The sequence below is a fragment of the Phycodurus eques genome, chromosome 19 (assembly GCF_024500275.1).
Source record: "Phycodurus eques isolate BA_2022a chromosome 19, UOR_Pequ_1.1, whole genome shotgun sequence".
In the NCBI taxonomy this organism is placed as follows: Eukaryota; Metazoa; Chordata; class Actinopteri; order Syngnathiformes; family Syngnathidae; genus Phycodurus; species Phycodurus eques.
In genome coordinates this window covers 5,144,743-5,159,310 of record NC_084543.1, presented here as the reverse complement: position 1 = coordinate 5,159,310, position 14,568 = coordinate 5,144,743, and the positions used below count along the sequence as shown (strand labels likewise).

Below are 14,568 nucleotides of genomic sequence, written 5' to 3'. Positions count from 1 at the left end.
ATGATGAAATCATTGATTTTTTTGGATTTCAAAAGAAAATCAATGTAAAGCACGGACCATAGAACTAAAATGCAACAATTTAATGTAATCATAAGGTTTGTTTTAGTATTCACATGCAGTAGAAAGGAAAGACCACCAGGGGGCAGTGCGGCTCTGCCTCACTTGCCTTCCCTGACCGCACGTCACTGAGGGTAGCTCACAAGCAGAAGGTGAAACAAAATGAACTTTTTGACCAATCAGCGGCTTGTGTCATTGCGCATGCTAAGTGAGCGTTCCTCCCCCCACCCACACGTGCGCTCAGGTAAAAGTCAAACTTGGACATATTAAGACCATGAGTTGAAAATTGTGAGTTATATTCAATTATTACTATTTTCAAACGATATGTGGTTGCATATTGTGTCGATACAATGTGTTAATTGTGTTATATCATCAAATGCAAAGTTAGCAATTAGTAACCCATCGACAAGCTAACGCTGCTAATTTTGCTTTGTCATTGCTAGGATAAAACTAGCGCTAATCTCACTAGCAAGTTGCTCATCACTTAAGTCGTAAATGTTGTATTTATGCATTTATTTAGTAACTATAGACCCCCCGTTTTCGCCATGAACAACCAATTTTCCCTGAGCTCGGTGCGGCCTAACCTGCCCTTACGGAAACCGTCGTCCAGCCCGGTCCTGTGTCCGTTTCCTAACCTCGTCATGCCGGCTGATAGCCCCGCAAGGCCGGCCGTGTTGTCACCTGGAGCCGGTAAACAACCTTCAAGCCTTCATTTGATTCACATTCAACCAAATGCCATGACTTCAGTCCAATTTTCCTCTTTTGCAGGGCCAATTTCGCCACCAGCAAGTGGGGAGAAACCAGCTGTATGCAATACATATTATGGACTTTAAACAATTAACTCCGCAGTACTGTCCGTCTGTCAATTCCTAAAAGAAAGTTATTTATTCCTCTATACAGACACTTGGGGCCGTGCCATCACCTGTGTACCTCTGCCACTTTTGTGGTCAGCAAGGTAATTTTGCCAAATGAGCGTGACGTTTATTCAGGGTGGGCTAAAACCTTTTTTTTATTATTATTATTTTTTAAATTATTATTATTTTTAAATAAATATGTACCTTGAATAATGGCAAGTAATTTGAGTGAAGGACAGAAAGTGGATTTTAACGCAGTATTAGTCGGGTAACAACGAAAGGCAGAAAAGTAATTTGGAAGCAAATATATAAGGATGCATGGGTTAAAGACAGGTGCGATGGAAGAAAGTAAAGCAAAAAAAAGTAGGTTTAAGTGAAGGAAGGAGGAATAAAAAGTGGGTCTGATGGAAGAACAGGAAGGAAAATAAAATGGCAAGTAAAAAGCAGGAGTCAGAGGAAGGAAGGTAGGAACAAAGAAAGGAAGGCAGAAAGGTTGCCTTCAGGAAATGTAGGACAGAGGTCAAGATGCAATACTTTTTTGGGGATTAATTGGATTCTTTGAACGTGAGAGTGATGTACAAACAGCAACAAAACAGACGAGATTAACATTAAATAGAAATAAAATTATATATGTGAAAAGGAGTTGAAAGATTTAAAAACCTAAAAAAAAATAAAGGTTAAAAAGCAACTGAAAGAGATCAAAAAGGAAAAGGTGAATAGAAAAAAAACCTGTAAATATAGCAAAATTGAATGAAAATGAAAGTGTGCCTACTTTTGGCCCACCTTGTTACTTGATCAGTACATAAAATGTTCAAGTGTAATATTATGTTGATCTGCCAGGGAATTTGCGGTGTACGCGTTGCAAGAAGGCAACATACTGCTCAGTGACTTGCCAGTCGGAAGACTGGAAGGGGCACAGACAGATGTGCGCGCCTGCCAATCCGGAACCTGCAAAGTAAGCCAACTTAAGCTGTAAACATACGATTTCATAACACTAAAAGGTTCTTCACTTGAATTAAATTTTGAAGGGAGAAGCCGAACCAGACCGCTGCCTTGCTAACATTGTTGAAGAACAACAACATTCTGAATTCAAAGGTAATTAGAGGTCTGGCCTTCCACATTTATGCATCACAGTCAGACAAATACTGATCTTGTTTACTTACTGATGGCGCTTTCTCCTTGAAATAAAGCAAAAAGATGCAATGGAAGCCCCGCGGGTGTATTTGAAGGACTTGCATCCCATTAATATTAATAAGGGAACAGATATTCAGGTACATACACCAAAATGTCAAGAATTATAATTTGTGTGCATGTTAAGTATTGGTTGTTTGGGGATTTTAGGCATCTGTTGTTGAGTTCTACAACCCTGGGAGATTTTTCCTCCTTGTCCAAAGCCCCGAGCTTTTGGAGATTCTGCAGAGCATCAGCAGCCAGCTCCAGAAGTCCCCCAGCTGTCCCTCTTCACCCCCTTATGTCCCACGTGTTGGAGAGGTCTGCACAGCCCAGTTCTCTGGCGATCTGGTAAGTGGAGAACACTCGCAGAGTAACATGAGTGTTTGCTCTAATGCACATCCTTTTGCTTCTGTTTTGTCGTGGTTAGATTTGGTACCGAGGCCTGGTCCAGAAGTTGGCGGCTGACAAAAGGACTGCGCGCATGCTTTATATCGACTATGGAAATGAGGAAGACGTTCCAATGCACAGGATCAGGCCCCTGCCTGCTGACCTTGAGCTGTTTCATCCTTGTGTTAGTACACACAAAAAAAAGTACTACAGTCAAACTTCCGCAATTCGCAGCGGCTCGGCACCAAATCCTGCCAGGAATAGTGCAAAAACTGCAAGTAACTGGAGTAATAAATATTTGTTTATAATTGCTTATAGAAATAGTTTCAACCACAAACCCATTCACTGGCAGCGATTTTCAAAGCTTTAGTTCCCCATATTGCCAGCTATTTAAGAGCATTTTGATTGATCTTTCAAAGCCCACAAAATATTGTTCTGTGACAATAGTACTGAAAATAGTACTGAAAAGAAAAAGTACACATTATTATAAACTACAATAATACTAATTAGGCGAAATTGGATAATTTAGATGGTCAGATAGACACCTCATTTGTCCCGTGAGGGGAAATCTGCACAGCAGTTGGGAATCACTGCAATACTGGTGTAATGGCACATGTAGTCCTGATTACATAGTCAACTTGAGAGCATTACTAGCTTTGTATCGGCAGATTTTGTTATGCAGCTCCTCTGTGTGCGCAGTGACGGTACACAGTAAAGCTGACATGAACTTTCTAAACGATACCCCTCAGGCAATGGAGTGTCGCGTTGCCGGCGTGGAGCCGCTGGATGGCAGCTGGTCCGCTGAGTGCTGTTCAGCCGTGAAACAGTTTCTGGCTGACAGGGTCCTGGCTGTGAGGCTGGTGGAAACCGTGGATAATGTTCACGCACAAGCCGTTGACATCGAGCTTTCCATCGGTACAGTATGGTTGAAGTCCAAATAAGTACGCTTTGTGGCATAATGATGTTTACAAATCTTCTCTTAGGAAAGCGTCTGAGCTCATTCCTCATCGAGCGGGGTTTTGTAAAGAAAACAGTCAGTTCACCAACAGTGCAAGATATAAGTAAGCTTGCATTATGCCCTTTCTCTATTTTTTGTTGTCTCCACAGTTGGTGTGGAGTTGTGAAGATTTTTGTGTTATCAGGAAGTTGACAGTGTCTGTATCCTTATGGGGCTTCCCCATAGTTGCCATGCTGGATGCTTCCTTGCAAAACTTCAAGCGCCAATCTCAGGGGAAGGACGACAACAGATGGGCTCAGCCACCCGAGCCTCTCACGCAGGCAGTGGGCGACTCCTTTTCTATCGTGGTCACGCACTTCGAGTCACCTGATAACATGATTGTGCAGAAGGTGGAGAATGCTGGTCAGTGTTTCTCTCGCAACTCAAGAAAAACAAACTTAAACTACAGTACGTACAGTAATTACTTTATAAAACTTCTTATAAATGTTTTTCTTTATTGAAAAACATGAAAAAAATGTTTTTTTTGTTTTTTTTTGGCGGAGAAGATGGAACAGATGAATGGCATTTCAATGAATTTTGAGACCGATCTTCAACTTGACAGGCGTGATTCAGGAGTTGCAGGTGAATTTGAGGCAACATTGCAGTCAGGCATCTGCACCCCAAAACTTCAGACCAGCACCCGGCACCGTCTGCTGCGCACAGTTCTCAGGTACCAAACTCATGTGCTGTACATTTGACGCACCGCAATTGGACATCGTGGTTGTCACTACTGTATATCCTCTGTGGCCTGATTGTGGTCTTCCAGAAGACAAGCAGTGGTACCGGGCCAAAGTGCTGGCGTACTCCTCAGAAACGCGCGTCTGTGTTGGCTACATTGATTTCGGCAATTCTGAGGATGTGAATATAGACCACTTGAAACCCATCAACTCGTCACTACTCGCCTCGCCGATGCAGGCCATGCCTTGTGGTCTAGCAGGTTAAGACCTTTAGAGTAATTCTTTATGAATTCTTCGAAGTTTGTGGTTATATGCTACCCCCTGCTGGTCATTAATGTGCTCCTGCATAGGGTGCTGTGTTTTGGGAAATTAACAACTTCCAGTAATTCTCTGACTAGATCTGTCATTGGAATTCTTCCAGGGATACAGCCTATTGGAGAGAGCTGGTCTGAGGAGTGTCTGTTGGCCTTGCAGAGAAGGGTGTCCAACAGAATCCTGCATGTGGGAATTGAAGGGGCGCACGAGGGCAAAGCTCTCGTCACCATGATCGACGAGGCCAGCGACCCTCAGGCTAACGTCGCTGAGCTGCTCATCTCCGCTGGTTACGCCACGCCTCCTCCGCTTCCTGTTAAGGCCCACAACGTCTCACAGGCTGAGCAGGCTGCTCCAGAACCACCCTGTAAGACAAATACACTGGAATCTCCATAACCGTTTTGTTTTTTCTTTGGCTTTATAGTGGAACATCACTGCAGTAATGGCAAAAATACAAATTATGATGAAAACTATAGAACCAGAAAATTACCACACAATGAATTAAGTACTTTGCAATAAAATTGAACAATTACACACAGAAATTAATTTTCCCAAGCAGATCCTAACGTAATTGCACTTGTTATACACTACACCAGTGATTCAAACCACTGCGGGAAATGATCTACTATTTCACTTAATTAGTGTGAAAATGTACTTACTACATATAATGCATCTTTGTTCATCTATGTCAGCGACGTATGGTGACAGGAAGAACAAATAAATACTTATCCACTAGATGGCAGAGGGTTTAATTAACCTTTTGTATCCAGCAGTTGTTATTCATACAACAGAATAATAGTAAATATGTAAGTAAATTGTGAGATAATCATTTGTTTTTGTTTGGTGGTCCACTGTGAGATTTTCATTGTGGATAGTACAGTATGCACCTTGTCTCATTAACTGTTGGGAAACACTGAACTAAACCCAAGCCTGATTAATTCTCAAATGCCACTATGTGACAGTATCACTCTGCCAACAACTTCCTGTTCCCTTTCCATTCGGTGTCTTTGTGGTATTTCCAACTGGTTGCCAGCCAATCATTACTGTAATAAATGAAATTAAATAAAAGAAAATAGCTAGTACCACGATGGCTAACACAAACGGTTTTTAACAATTGAATTATTATTATTATTATTTTTTTTCCCCCTGATTAATCGATGAATCACATTTTTAAAAAAAAATATATATACATTCCATTATTCAAAAATAGGACATTTCAAATTGACAGTGCAGTAAATGCGCCAACATAAATTGATTAGGTTTCAGTTACTAGTTTGGTCCGTAGCATGTCAGAAAATAGGCCCAAATTTTGATCGTTCTTTTCAAAGGTAGAATGTTTGGAAATGTCTTATTTTGATAAAACACAAAGATGATCAGTCTGCTTTCACAGAGGACTACAGAAATCTGAGAGTATTTACTTTAAAGAGGCTGAAATTCTGAGCATTTGGACTGTTTCAATTTAAACAACAACAAATGATGCATCGATTAGGGAAAGAGTTGTTGATTAATTTAATAATCAATTAGTTGCTGCGCCTCTAGTCATCATTGATGTCATCCTCAGCGCCGTTGCCTGTATGCGAGCCTCTGTCGTGGGCCTCAGTTGAGCTTACCACTGATGGCCAGCCAGTAGTGCTGTTCACCGTTATCGTCAACAACCCTGGAGAGTTTTTCTGCCACATTGACAATCCTGCAGGTATGCACATTTGTGATGATAAATCAAGTTTCTTTTGACCGCAAGGCACAGAAATGTAATGTTTGGAAATTCTGTATGTTTTTTAGTTAATCAGCGAATGGTGGAGCTCGCAGCTGAGGTGAAGCAGCATTGTGAGGCGGATGCGGTGGCTTTTGAACTCAAAGTTGGGGAACCCTGCTGTGCCATGTTTCCAGGTATTTCGACCAAAACAATTTTTTACTGTTGTGTATATTGCTCACACATTTGTTCCTCAGGTGACGGCGTCTGGTACCGTGCGATGGTCAACAGTCAGTCTGAAGACAGGGTAGCTGTGAACTTTGTGGACTATGGTTACAGCATGGAAGTGGAAAGAAGGAACCTTTGCTCCATTACGTCTCCACTCCTTCAGCTGCCTTTCCAGGCCGTTCGCTGCTTTCTCTCAGGTAAACACATTACCTTTCTTTGGACACAACAGGGCAGGAGAAGCAGTGTCAAACTTCTGTCATTCCGTCACACAAAGATGCATGGAAAAGTATTAAATTTTTCTGCCTGTTAAGCGCTGCTGGCATAAATGAACAAAGATGAGAAAATGATAATGTAAAATATGCAAAACAGGTGATTTTCTTAAGTCGACGCATTCTGAACCATAAACCACACTATAAAACTGAGATACGAACCGAACCGGATTTTGTGAATCGTTCCACCTCTGATATACTTAGATAGCAGTCTTAAATGATTGTGTCGCCGCAGAGTTGAGAGGTTGCTTAGTGCTTGACTCCGGTCATCGACAAACAACACTATTGATTGTCTCAACAAATGCGGCCAGTGGGGCACGAGTTTGCTCATCGCAAAGTAATTCACACTTGTTAGGCTACTATTTGAAGGGCCGTCATTTCAATGAGTCACATTTGCTAACCTTTCGCTCTTTGAACGCAGATGATCCCGCTTAATGAGCTGTTTGGCTCCACTGTGTTGCTCTGCAGACGATCTTTCGACTTGCCCTTACTGTTAGCCGTGTGAGCAACATATTTCCACATCTCACTCCGTGCCTCTTTTTTATAAACTGTTGCATGAAGCCAGCTCTGTTAGCTCTGCTACCTGGACTTGGATGAGTGAAAGAATACGGATGAAAGGAAAGCCACAGTGAAGCAAATTCTGAAGAATAAAACCCCTGTAAACATTTTATCATGATATCGTTCCGGTTTTCATGAAATTTCCACAAAATGGTTCTTGTGTGCATGTTTGCTTTAAGGTGTGGAGCCAGTGGGTTCAGAGTGGAGCAGAGAAGCCATCTTTTGGTTCCAAACGCAAGTGGCTGGCGAGAAGCTGTCCGCACGCGTCTTTTCTGTCAGCAAACAGGGATATGGCGTGGAGCTGGAGTGCAGAGGGCGTAGCATCGCAGCTGGTCTCATCTCGAATCTCCTTGCCAGATGTACTGGAGAAATTCCCCAAAAGGCACATTCAGGCTCATCTCCAGGGGCTGAGCAGCGAGAGGGCCTACGAGAGACGGAGCGCAGCCAAACGAAAGCCTCCAAACAGATGACCACAGAGGAGTTGCTGCCATCAGGTCAGCGAGAGTATCAGCATTCTTAAGTGTAGTTTTCAACTTTTGTCATCCTGTGACCCACACTTCCTATTGTTGCCGCATTGTGACAGTTTTATAGAAGTTGAGAGCAATAAAGAAAATGCATTGTTCAAACATAGCCTTTGAGTGAACGCCCATTTATCGTGGGCGATACGCTCAAGAGTCGAGACCTATGCGTAATAGGTGAAAATCTACACTATATATAAAAAAAACAACTTAGTTTTACCCCTCTCATCTATCACACTTTAGACACACCTACATTTATTAAAATATGTTTAAAATGATCAAACATACATTATATGCAGATTTTTGCTATTCGCAGTCCGTCCTGGTCCCTACACCCTGCGAATAGCGGGGTCCACTGTAATACAAATAGCACAATTACGCAAAATATGGCCACACATTTTCACAGATCTTGGTACTGAGCTCTTCTTTTTAGGAAATACAGGTACTGCTACACCCCTAGTAAAAAACATTTTGACACAATCATCAAAATATTGCTGTTTGTCAAATAAGTGTCCAACCTGGTATGCACTTTAAATATTTAAGTGTCTGTGGGTCCTCAATGTACGATGTTCTTCTGCTCCTACGGCGACAAGCTAACTCGAAATCGTGCGCAAGTTGGAAGCCGCATTCGTCTATCACTGACCTATGCTAATGCAGTACTGAAGTCAGAATTACAATAAATTTGAAAGAAAAACACTTAAGCCGAAAATGAGACGATCCAATGAAAAACAGTAAATACACCGCTAACTGAGCGTGCTGTGTCACATGACATATTTTTACACCACTCAGCAAACTTGTTCATTGTGCATCATTCAAAACCTCAAAACATATGACTGAAGGTCCCCTCTCATTTTTCTTTACTACCTGTCCTTGACCCACCGGTTGAGAAGCACTGCTTAAATAAAAGGAATGATTGACAATTCAGGATCATGATTAGAATGTGGCCCTCCTCCTGCAGGTCCAGCCTTCCCAGTGGACTGGAAGACAGTAGAACTGCCCACCACTGGGCCCTTCAAGCCTTACATCGCAGCTGTTACCAGTCCTTCCCTCTTCTATCTGCTCAGCCCTAACCAGGGTCAGAACACCTAAATCTCATTCTGACCATAAAGTGTTCAAATTTGCTTTGACCTCCTGCTGTTGTTGCTGCAGTGGATCAGCAGAAGCTCCAGGAGATGATGCTGGAGCTGGCCACATTGTGCAACAGCAATCAGGCCACTTTGTCCTCATGCACTGACCAGAAGAAACTCAGGCCTGGGGCCGCCTGCTGCGCCCAGTTCACTGGTAAAGAACACACATTCAAAATATTTGTTGGCTGTTTTAACAAAAATGACATTTCTGGTCCTTGAAAAATATTCAAGCATCCACTTTTCATGTTGACTGACTTGAGACCCCACCTGCAGTTGGTGCTCTAAGCTGGTAATTTTGTGTCTGCTCGTGCATACGCAGGTAATTACACAGCGTGTGCACAGGCGAGCTTAGGAGCGGCCCCCGTTTAAACACGACATGCAATCAGCCTAGCATGCATTCCGCAGGCCGGCTAACAACAGGGTCCAGTTTAATGGCGTTTTCAGGGCACTTCTGTGAAAAGGCAGGTAAAGGTGTGTGAAGTGTCAGTTTTCAGGCTTTTGTGACAAAGCAAACTGGGTAAAAAAATGCTTCAGTATGTGCAACAGGCGTGTTAAGTGAAATAAGACTAATTACTTCATCTTGCCCTTCCAGTGATACAGAAATATGCAGCAACAAATTGTGAACTCTTCTGATAATTGTCTGAACCTGTAAAATAGGGATGTGTTCCCATACGTTTTATTTGGATTGAGCTCTCTTTCTGACGTTTTACATCCAGCTTGATACATTTTAATTTGATGAAAATGATTGAATACACTGGAATGTACTTACTGAAACTCAGCACAGTGATGAGTGGTTTGCACTTCTGCCTCACAGTTATAAGGTTTGGAGCTCAAATGTTGGTTCCGACCTTCCTGTGGGGAGTTAACATCTGAGGGTTTTTCTCAGATACGTTAGGTTAATCCAAACTCAAAATTGTGCATAGGTGTGAATGTGACTAAATTCTTGTCAGTGTACAAAAGGGCTGGATTAACAGATACATTGATATGCCTAAAAAGCTACATTCATATTCACGAAAGTCTTTTTTTCTTAACCAGCGGATGACAACTGGTACCGTGCTGTGGTTGTGGAGGTGAGCGACAACAATGAGGTAGCAGTCATCTACGCTGACTATGGCAACACTGAAAAGTTGTCAGTCTCCCGCATTTTGTCTATACCCGAGCACCTGCTGCAGCTCCCCTTCACGATAGCCCGCTGTGCTCTGACTGGTAAGTAGGGTCGGGCATTGTTTTTGAAACTTGGCGGTATTGAGACCATCGCCTCTTCCTCGCAGGCAGGGAGCATTTTCCTGCCGAGTGGCCACCAGAGGTGCTGCAGATATTCCACAGCTTGATGCTGGATGGTATTCTTGCCACCGTGCTGTCCTTCGACGGCTTCACCAACATCCTTACAGTCACCCTGCCCGCCGAGAAGGGCGGGGTCCACGTCACCGCGCTGATCATAGACGCATTGGAAAGCCATAAAGTCCAAAGTGCTCACAGCCAGTCCGCAGCCACCAAGGCTGAGCAAATGACACCTGCCGTACATAAGAGTGTGGAAAATACAGTGGAGGCTGCTGGGCCAGCTGTAAGTCTTGAGCTGACCCCCAACAACACACACCAGATAAAAACCACAGCAGCGGAGCTCCAGAAGAGTGGGTCAAGTTTGAATTTCAATGCCTTTTTACAGCGGGCTATCTACTAAATTAGTGATTCTCAACTGGTGGTTCGTGGACCCCATTATGAGCTAGTCTTGGACAGCTAGTAAAAAATGGTAAATTAAAAAGGTAGCGACATCCGTTGTTTTGGGGTAACTGCGCAATAAATTTTTGTACGTAGGCTTAAGAATACATTGTCACGCGGCACAAGAATGCAAGCTCAGTTACCGCCGTATTTACCGTTTTGTCATTGGATTGGGAGTTGTTCCTACAAATATTTACCGTGGTTATAATATAAGCAATGCGATAGCATGGGTTTCTGGTAGACTACGACTCATTCCAACTTTCAAATTCAAGATATACTACGTCGCCGCTGTAGAAGCGGAACTCCATTACAACTGAAGGACCCCCTCTAAAGTAGAATATTTAAGGCATCTCAGGTCAATGTTTTATTTGGAATATTACATACTTAGGGTCTAATGCTACATGGGTTATTCTATAATTTTTTTAAATAGATGAAACAATCTCATAACAGTTAACTACTTACCATTACAAGTCAACATAAATTACAGCTTAAAGTTTTTTTGCATGATATTGAAATTGGACTATTTAGTTTTCCAATTCAATCAAAGAAAGAAAAATGTTAGACATTTAGACCTTAAAAATAGAATTAAGTTTAAATATGTACTTGTACAATGTTTGACATTTGTCAATTTCTGTCTTTCACCTTTTTACATTACTTTAGCAATAATTTGCATTGAGTCTTCAAATTTGAAATTTCATATCCTTAGAATATTCACTAAAAAATGCTCCAAATGTTAGCTAGATACAAAAAAAAAATATACTGGGCACATCTGATGCCAGAATACCAATATGCCATAAAGTAACGCCAGTGACAAAATGTGAAGGTAATGGCACAACAGAAGATATTTCAAACGTTATAATTAATTTCACCTCTAACAATTTCACACTTCAAAACTTTTAATAAAATGTAGGCAGGGCCAAAAGATGCCTAAAATTGATGGATTTGATGACGAGGAAACCTGTTACTAAAATTCATTTGTAAAAGGAAGCCAGGTATGAGTATAAAATAGCTGACTGAACAGCTTATTAAAAAAAAAAAAAGTTGTTGGATGATGTACTCATACAACTGAATGTATAAAATAGAACATTTGTGTTATGTCTGTGTGTGTTTGATTTTCTGTGTCAATTAAGTTTGTTTTTAAGGTAGGCTGCTCTGCATTCTGTCTGAAGTGTTGAGGCTTTGCTTTTCAGCACTTTTTATTTATTATTTTTTTAAATATATGGCAAGGTTAAGTAAGGTTACAATATTGAAGCGGTAATGAAATGTAAATGCCTTTTTTTTTTTTTTGAACGAATTACCTATTTATTTAGGGGAAAGGGATTACTGGTGTTACCTACTGGTCGCTGGTGTTGCTAACCAGAACAGCAACATCGGTGACAAATCTACAGACAAGATGGATTATTCAAGTTGGTGGACATTGCAGGAAAAGGCATACTTTTAAATATATGAGCTAATCATTCAGTTTTATCAATTATTTTAAAATGTCCTTTCGCCTTACTATAATCCCCCTACCACAAGTGACACATCTTAAATCCTCACTTCAAATTTAATTCTTAAAATTGTCAACATATGAAGACAAGGTGCCTACTTAACATGTGCTTTTCTAAATGAATACGCCTACAATGACCTCTTGCCCCAAGATGTTTACAAGGATGCAGCAGTTTTTTTTTTTTTTTTTTTTTTTTTTTTTTTTTTTTAAATATAAAAGGTTTTTACAAATAGTAACACTAATGACATGAAAACAAGGGGCCACTTTGTTTTGTAAAAATAAATATATATTTTTTTTACCTTTATGAGTATTGTATTTAAGTATATAACTTTGTATTATGATGATTAAAACAAGAAAAATAATGCAGGGACAAGAAAGCTACTTAGTAAGGTGCTATGAAAGATATGAATGCACGCGTAGTTAGCTTTCAAAATATGATATACAGTGGATATAAAAAGTACACACCCCTGTTCAAATGCCTTGTTTTGGTGATGTAAAAAATGTAAAAGACTACTTGAACATCTGGATTTTATTTGGTGCTAATCAGAGGCAGGTGTGTGCGGACTCCCATTGAACGAGTTTGAATGTGAGTGGTTCTGAATCACAGCCACATCCCCAGTTATAAGAGGGTGTGCACACTTGTGCAACCCGACAATCATAATTATCAAAATTAAAAATATATATATTTGTCACAATTGAATTATTTTAAAAAATAATTTGTCTTGGTCTAATTTTTCTTATCACAAAACTTTGGCATTGGAACAACGACGTGTAGACTTTATATCCACTGTACATTTTTTCAAGGCTATTTTTGAGCAATACATTTTGTTTGTTTTTCTTCTATTAAAGTGCGTCGCAGGTAGTAAGAAAATGTGGGTCCAGGCTGACAACAGTTGAGAACCACCACAATAAATGTCCAGAATCGTGATTTGCAATTTACTCACAGGAAAAAGGTTCCCTAACTCTGATATAAACAAAAAAATTTAGTTCCTGTTTTTGACTCCCTTATTCCAGATTCCCAGACCCATGCATGTTGCTGCCAAAGCCTGGAGACAAAGGTTGGAGCTTTTGTTCACCAATTTGAGCATAACATTTTTTTTTAAGCAGCTCTCTCATGTGTTGTGTATATTTGTGTTATTTAGTACAAACTTCCCAAAACAAGTCATATCTTTAGAATCATATATTTTCCCCGCAGATTGACCGTTTGGAGCAGATGATTGTGCGTATTGAGCAGATGATGGAGCTGCGCGTTTCCTCAAGCAAGTAGTGTTGAACGATTGCAGACTTCAAAGCTGTTGTTATCAAAGTTGTACTAACTGTTGACCTATTTTATTGTTTTATGTTAGGATAGGGTTTTCTTTTTTATGTTTTAATATTTGCATGTCTGTAGTAAGTGAGCTGCGCTACCATGGCTTCCTTTTGTTAGGACCTTATCACCCTTTTAGGTTGTTCATTTGTTTTGCATAAAAGTTTCCTCAAAAGTCAGTGTACTGCATTGTCTTATTTCCAAGTATAGCACATCACTCGAACAAAATTAAAAGGGGCTGGGAGGGTTTACCGGTGTAGGTGGAGGGAGGGTAGGGCGGGCCCGGTGAGGTGGTAACAGCTGTCCTGTGTGCTTGGGATCATAGTGGAAGCAAAGAGGTGTGTGAAGCCAGCAGGAGGGGGGGCAGGGGGGGAACCCACTCCAGCAGTTCATGGAAAGTGGATTTTGACAAGCCTTTGGTAAGTAGAGACAAATTAGTTTGAACCGGTAATGCATTTTAAAAAGCCATTTTTTCGCTTTAAACCAAACTGGGGGATTGCAATGTAACAGTTATTTTAACTCCCTGTATATAGGAGCTTCATCAAAAATCGTTTAGAAAGGGAATAATGCTCAGTTTTAATTGACAAGGTCTGTGAACTTGACATTATCATAGAATTTTAAAGCATTGTGGCTGCAGACAGTAAAACTTCAAAGTAAAAGCAAATCCCAAAACACAAACTACAATATGATGTAGTTACATATTTACATAATACATTACATTTTAGCATATGATGAATACAAGTTTCATAACTGGCAAAAAAACAGGTGCGACGATCGTGCACAGTATTCCTCACTCACTTTTTAAGCAATACTGATATGAATGAGGTGAATTTCGTGGCAGAGTGTTCCAGTTGTTTGGGGTAAAAATGTGAAAAGATCCGCCAAAAGAGCAAACTTTAGGAACAAAGAGGTTAATAAAACTGGAATAGACAGTGCGGGTGGTGGTATGCATGGTGAGCAGAGCCAAGCTAGGGTGGGGTCTTGCCAATGATTTGCTAGGTACAGTTCAGTTGGAATTCTATGCTTTTCCAACTTTGTACTTAAACAGGCCGACGTGCTCCAATTTGTTTGGGCTCTTGAGTTAAAGCTCGGCTGGTCACACAACCTTTGGGCCTTTCTTAATCTGACTTGACCTGGGAAGACAGAGCGGCCATGCAGAAAGTAAAGCGCAAAGGGGGCGCGATTAACATTTTTTTCTTTTAATTTA

General features: G+C 40.9%; 1 protein-coding gene across 1 annotated transcript; it reads left to right on the top strand.

Annotated features, from left to right (window-relative positions):
- Nucleotides 1-681: 681 nt before the first annotated feature.
- tdrd1 (tudor domain containing 1) lies at nucleotides 682-13,356 on the top strand. Its single transcript, XM_061664011.1, has 24 exons — nucleotides 682-747; nucleotides 826-863; nucleotides 958-1,012; nucleotides 1,752-1,866; nucleotides 1,940-2,006; nucleotides 2,102-2,182; nucleotides 2,253-2,432; nucleotides 2,512-2,655; nucleotides 3,221-3,386; nucleotides 3,455-3,532; nucleotides 3,655-3,831; nucleotides 4,031-4,138; nucleotides 4,235-4,405; nucleotides 4,567-4,824; nucleotides 6,019-6,150; nucleotides 6,237-6,344; nucleotides 6,405-6,572; nucleotides 7,382-7,696; nucleotides 8,679-8,795; nucleotides 8,870-9,001; nucleotides 9,883-10,053; nucleotides 10,119-10,478; nucleotides 13,070-13,113; nucleotides 13,251-13,356. The coding sequence occupies exons 1-24, from the start codon at nucleotides 699-701 to the stop codon at nucleotides 13,320-13,322; spliced, it is 3,306 nt and encodes a 1,101-aa protein (XP_061519995.1). The 5' UTR covers nucleotides 682-698; the 3' UTR covers nucleotides 13,323-13,356.
- Nucleotides 13,357-14,568: the final 1,212 nt, after the last annotated feature.

Coding starts and splice junctions, on each gene's coding strand:
- tdrd1 (XM_061664011.1), top strand. CDS start 699: ATGCCGGCTGATAGCCCCGCAAGGCCGGCCGTGTTGTCACCTGGAGCC. Junction 2,433..2,511: donor CCCAGTTCTCTGGCGATCTG/GTAAGTGGAGAA, acceptor TGTCGTGGTTAG/ATTTGGTACCGAGGCCTGGT. Junction 6,573..7,381: donor CGTTCGCTGCTTTCTCTCAG/GTAAACACATTA, acceptor GTTTGCTTTAAG/GTGTGGAGCCAGTGGGTTCA.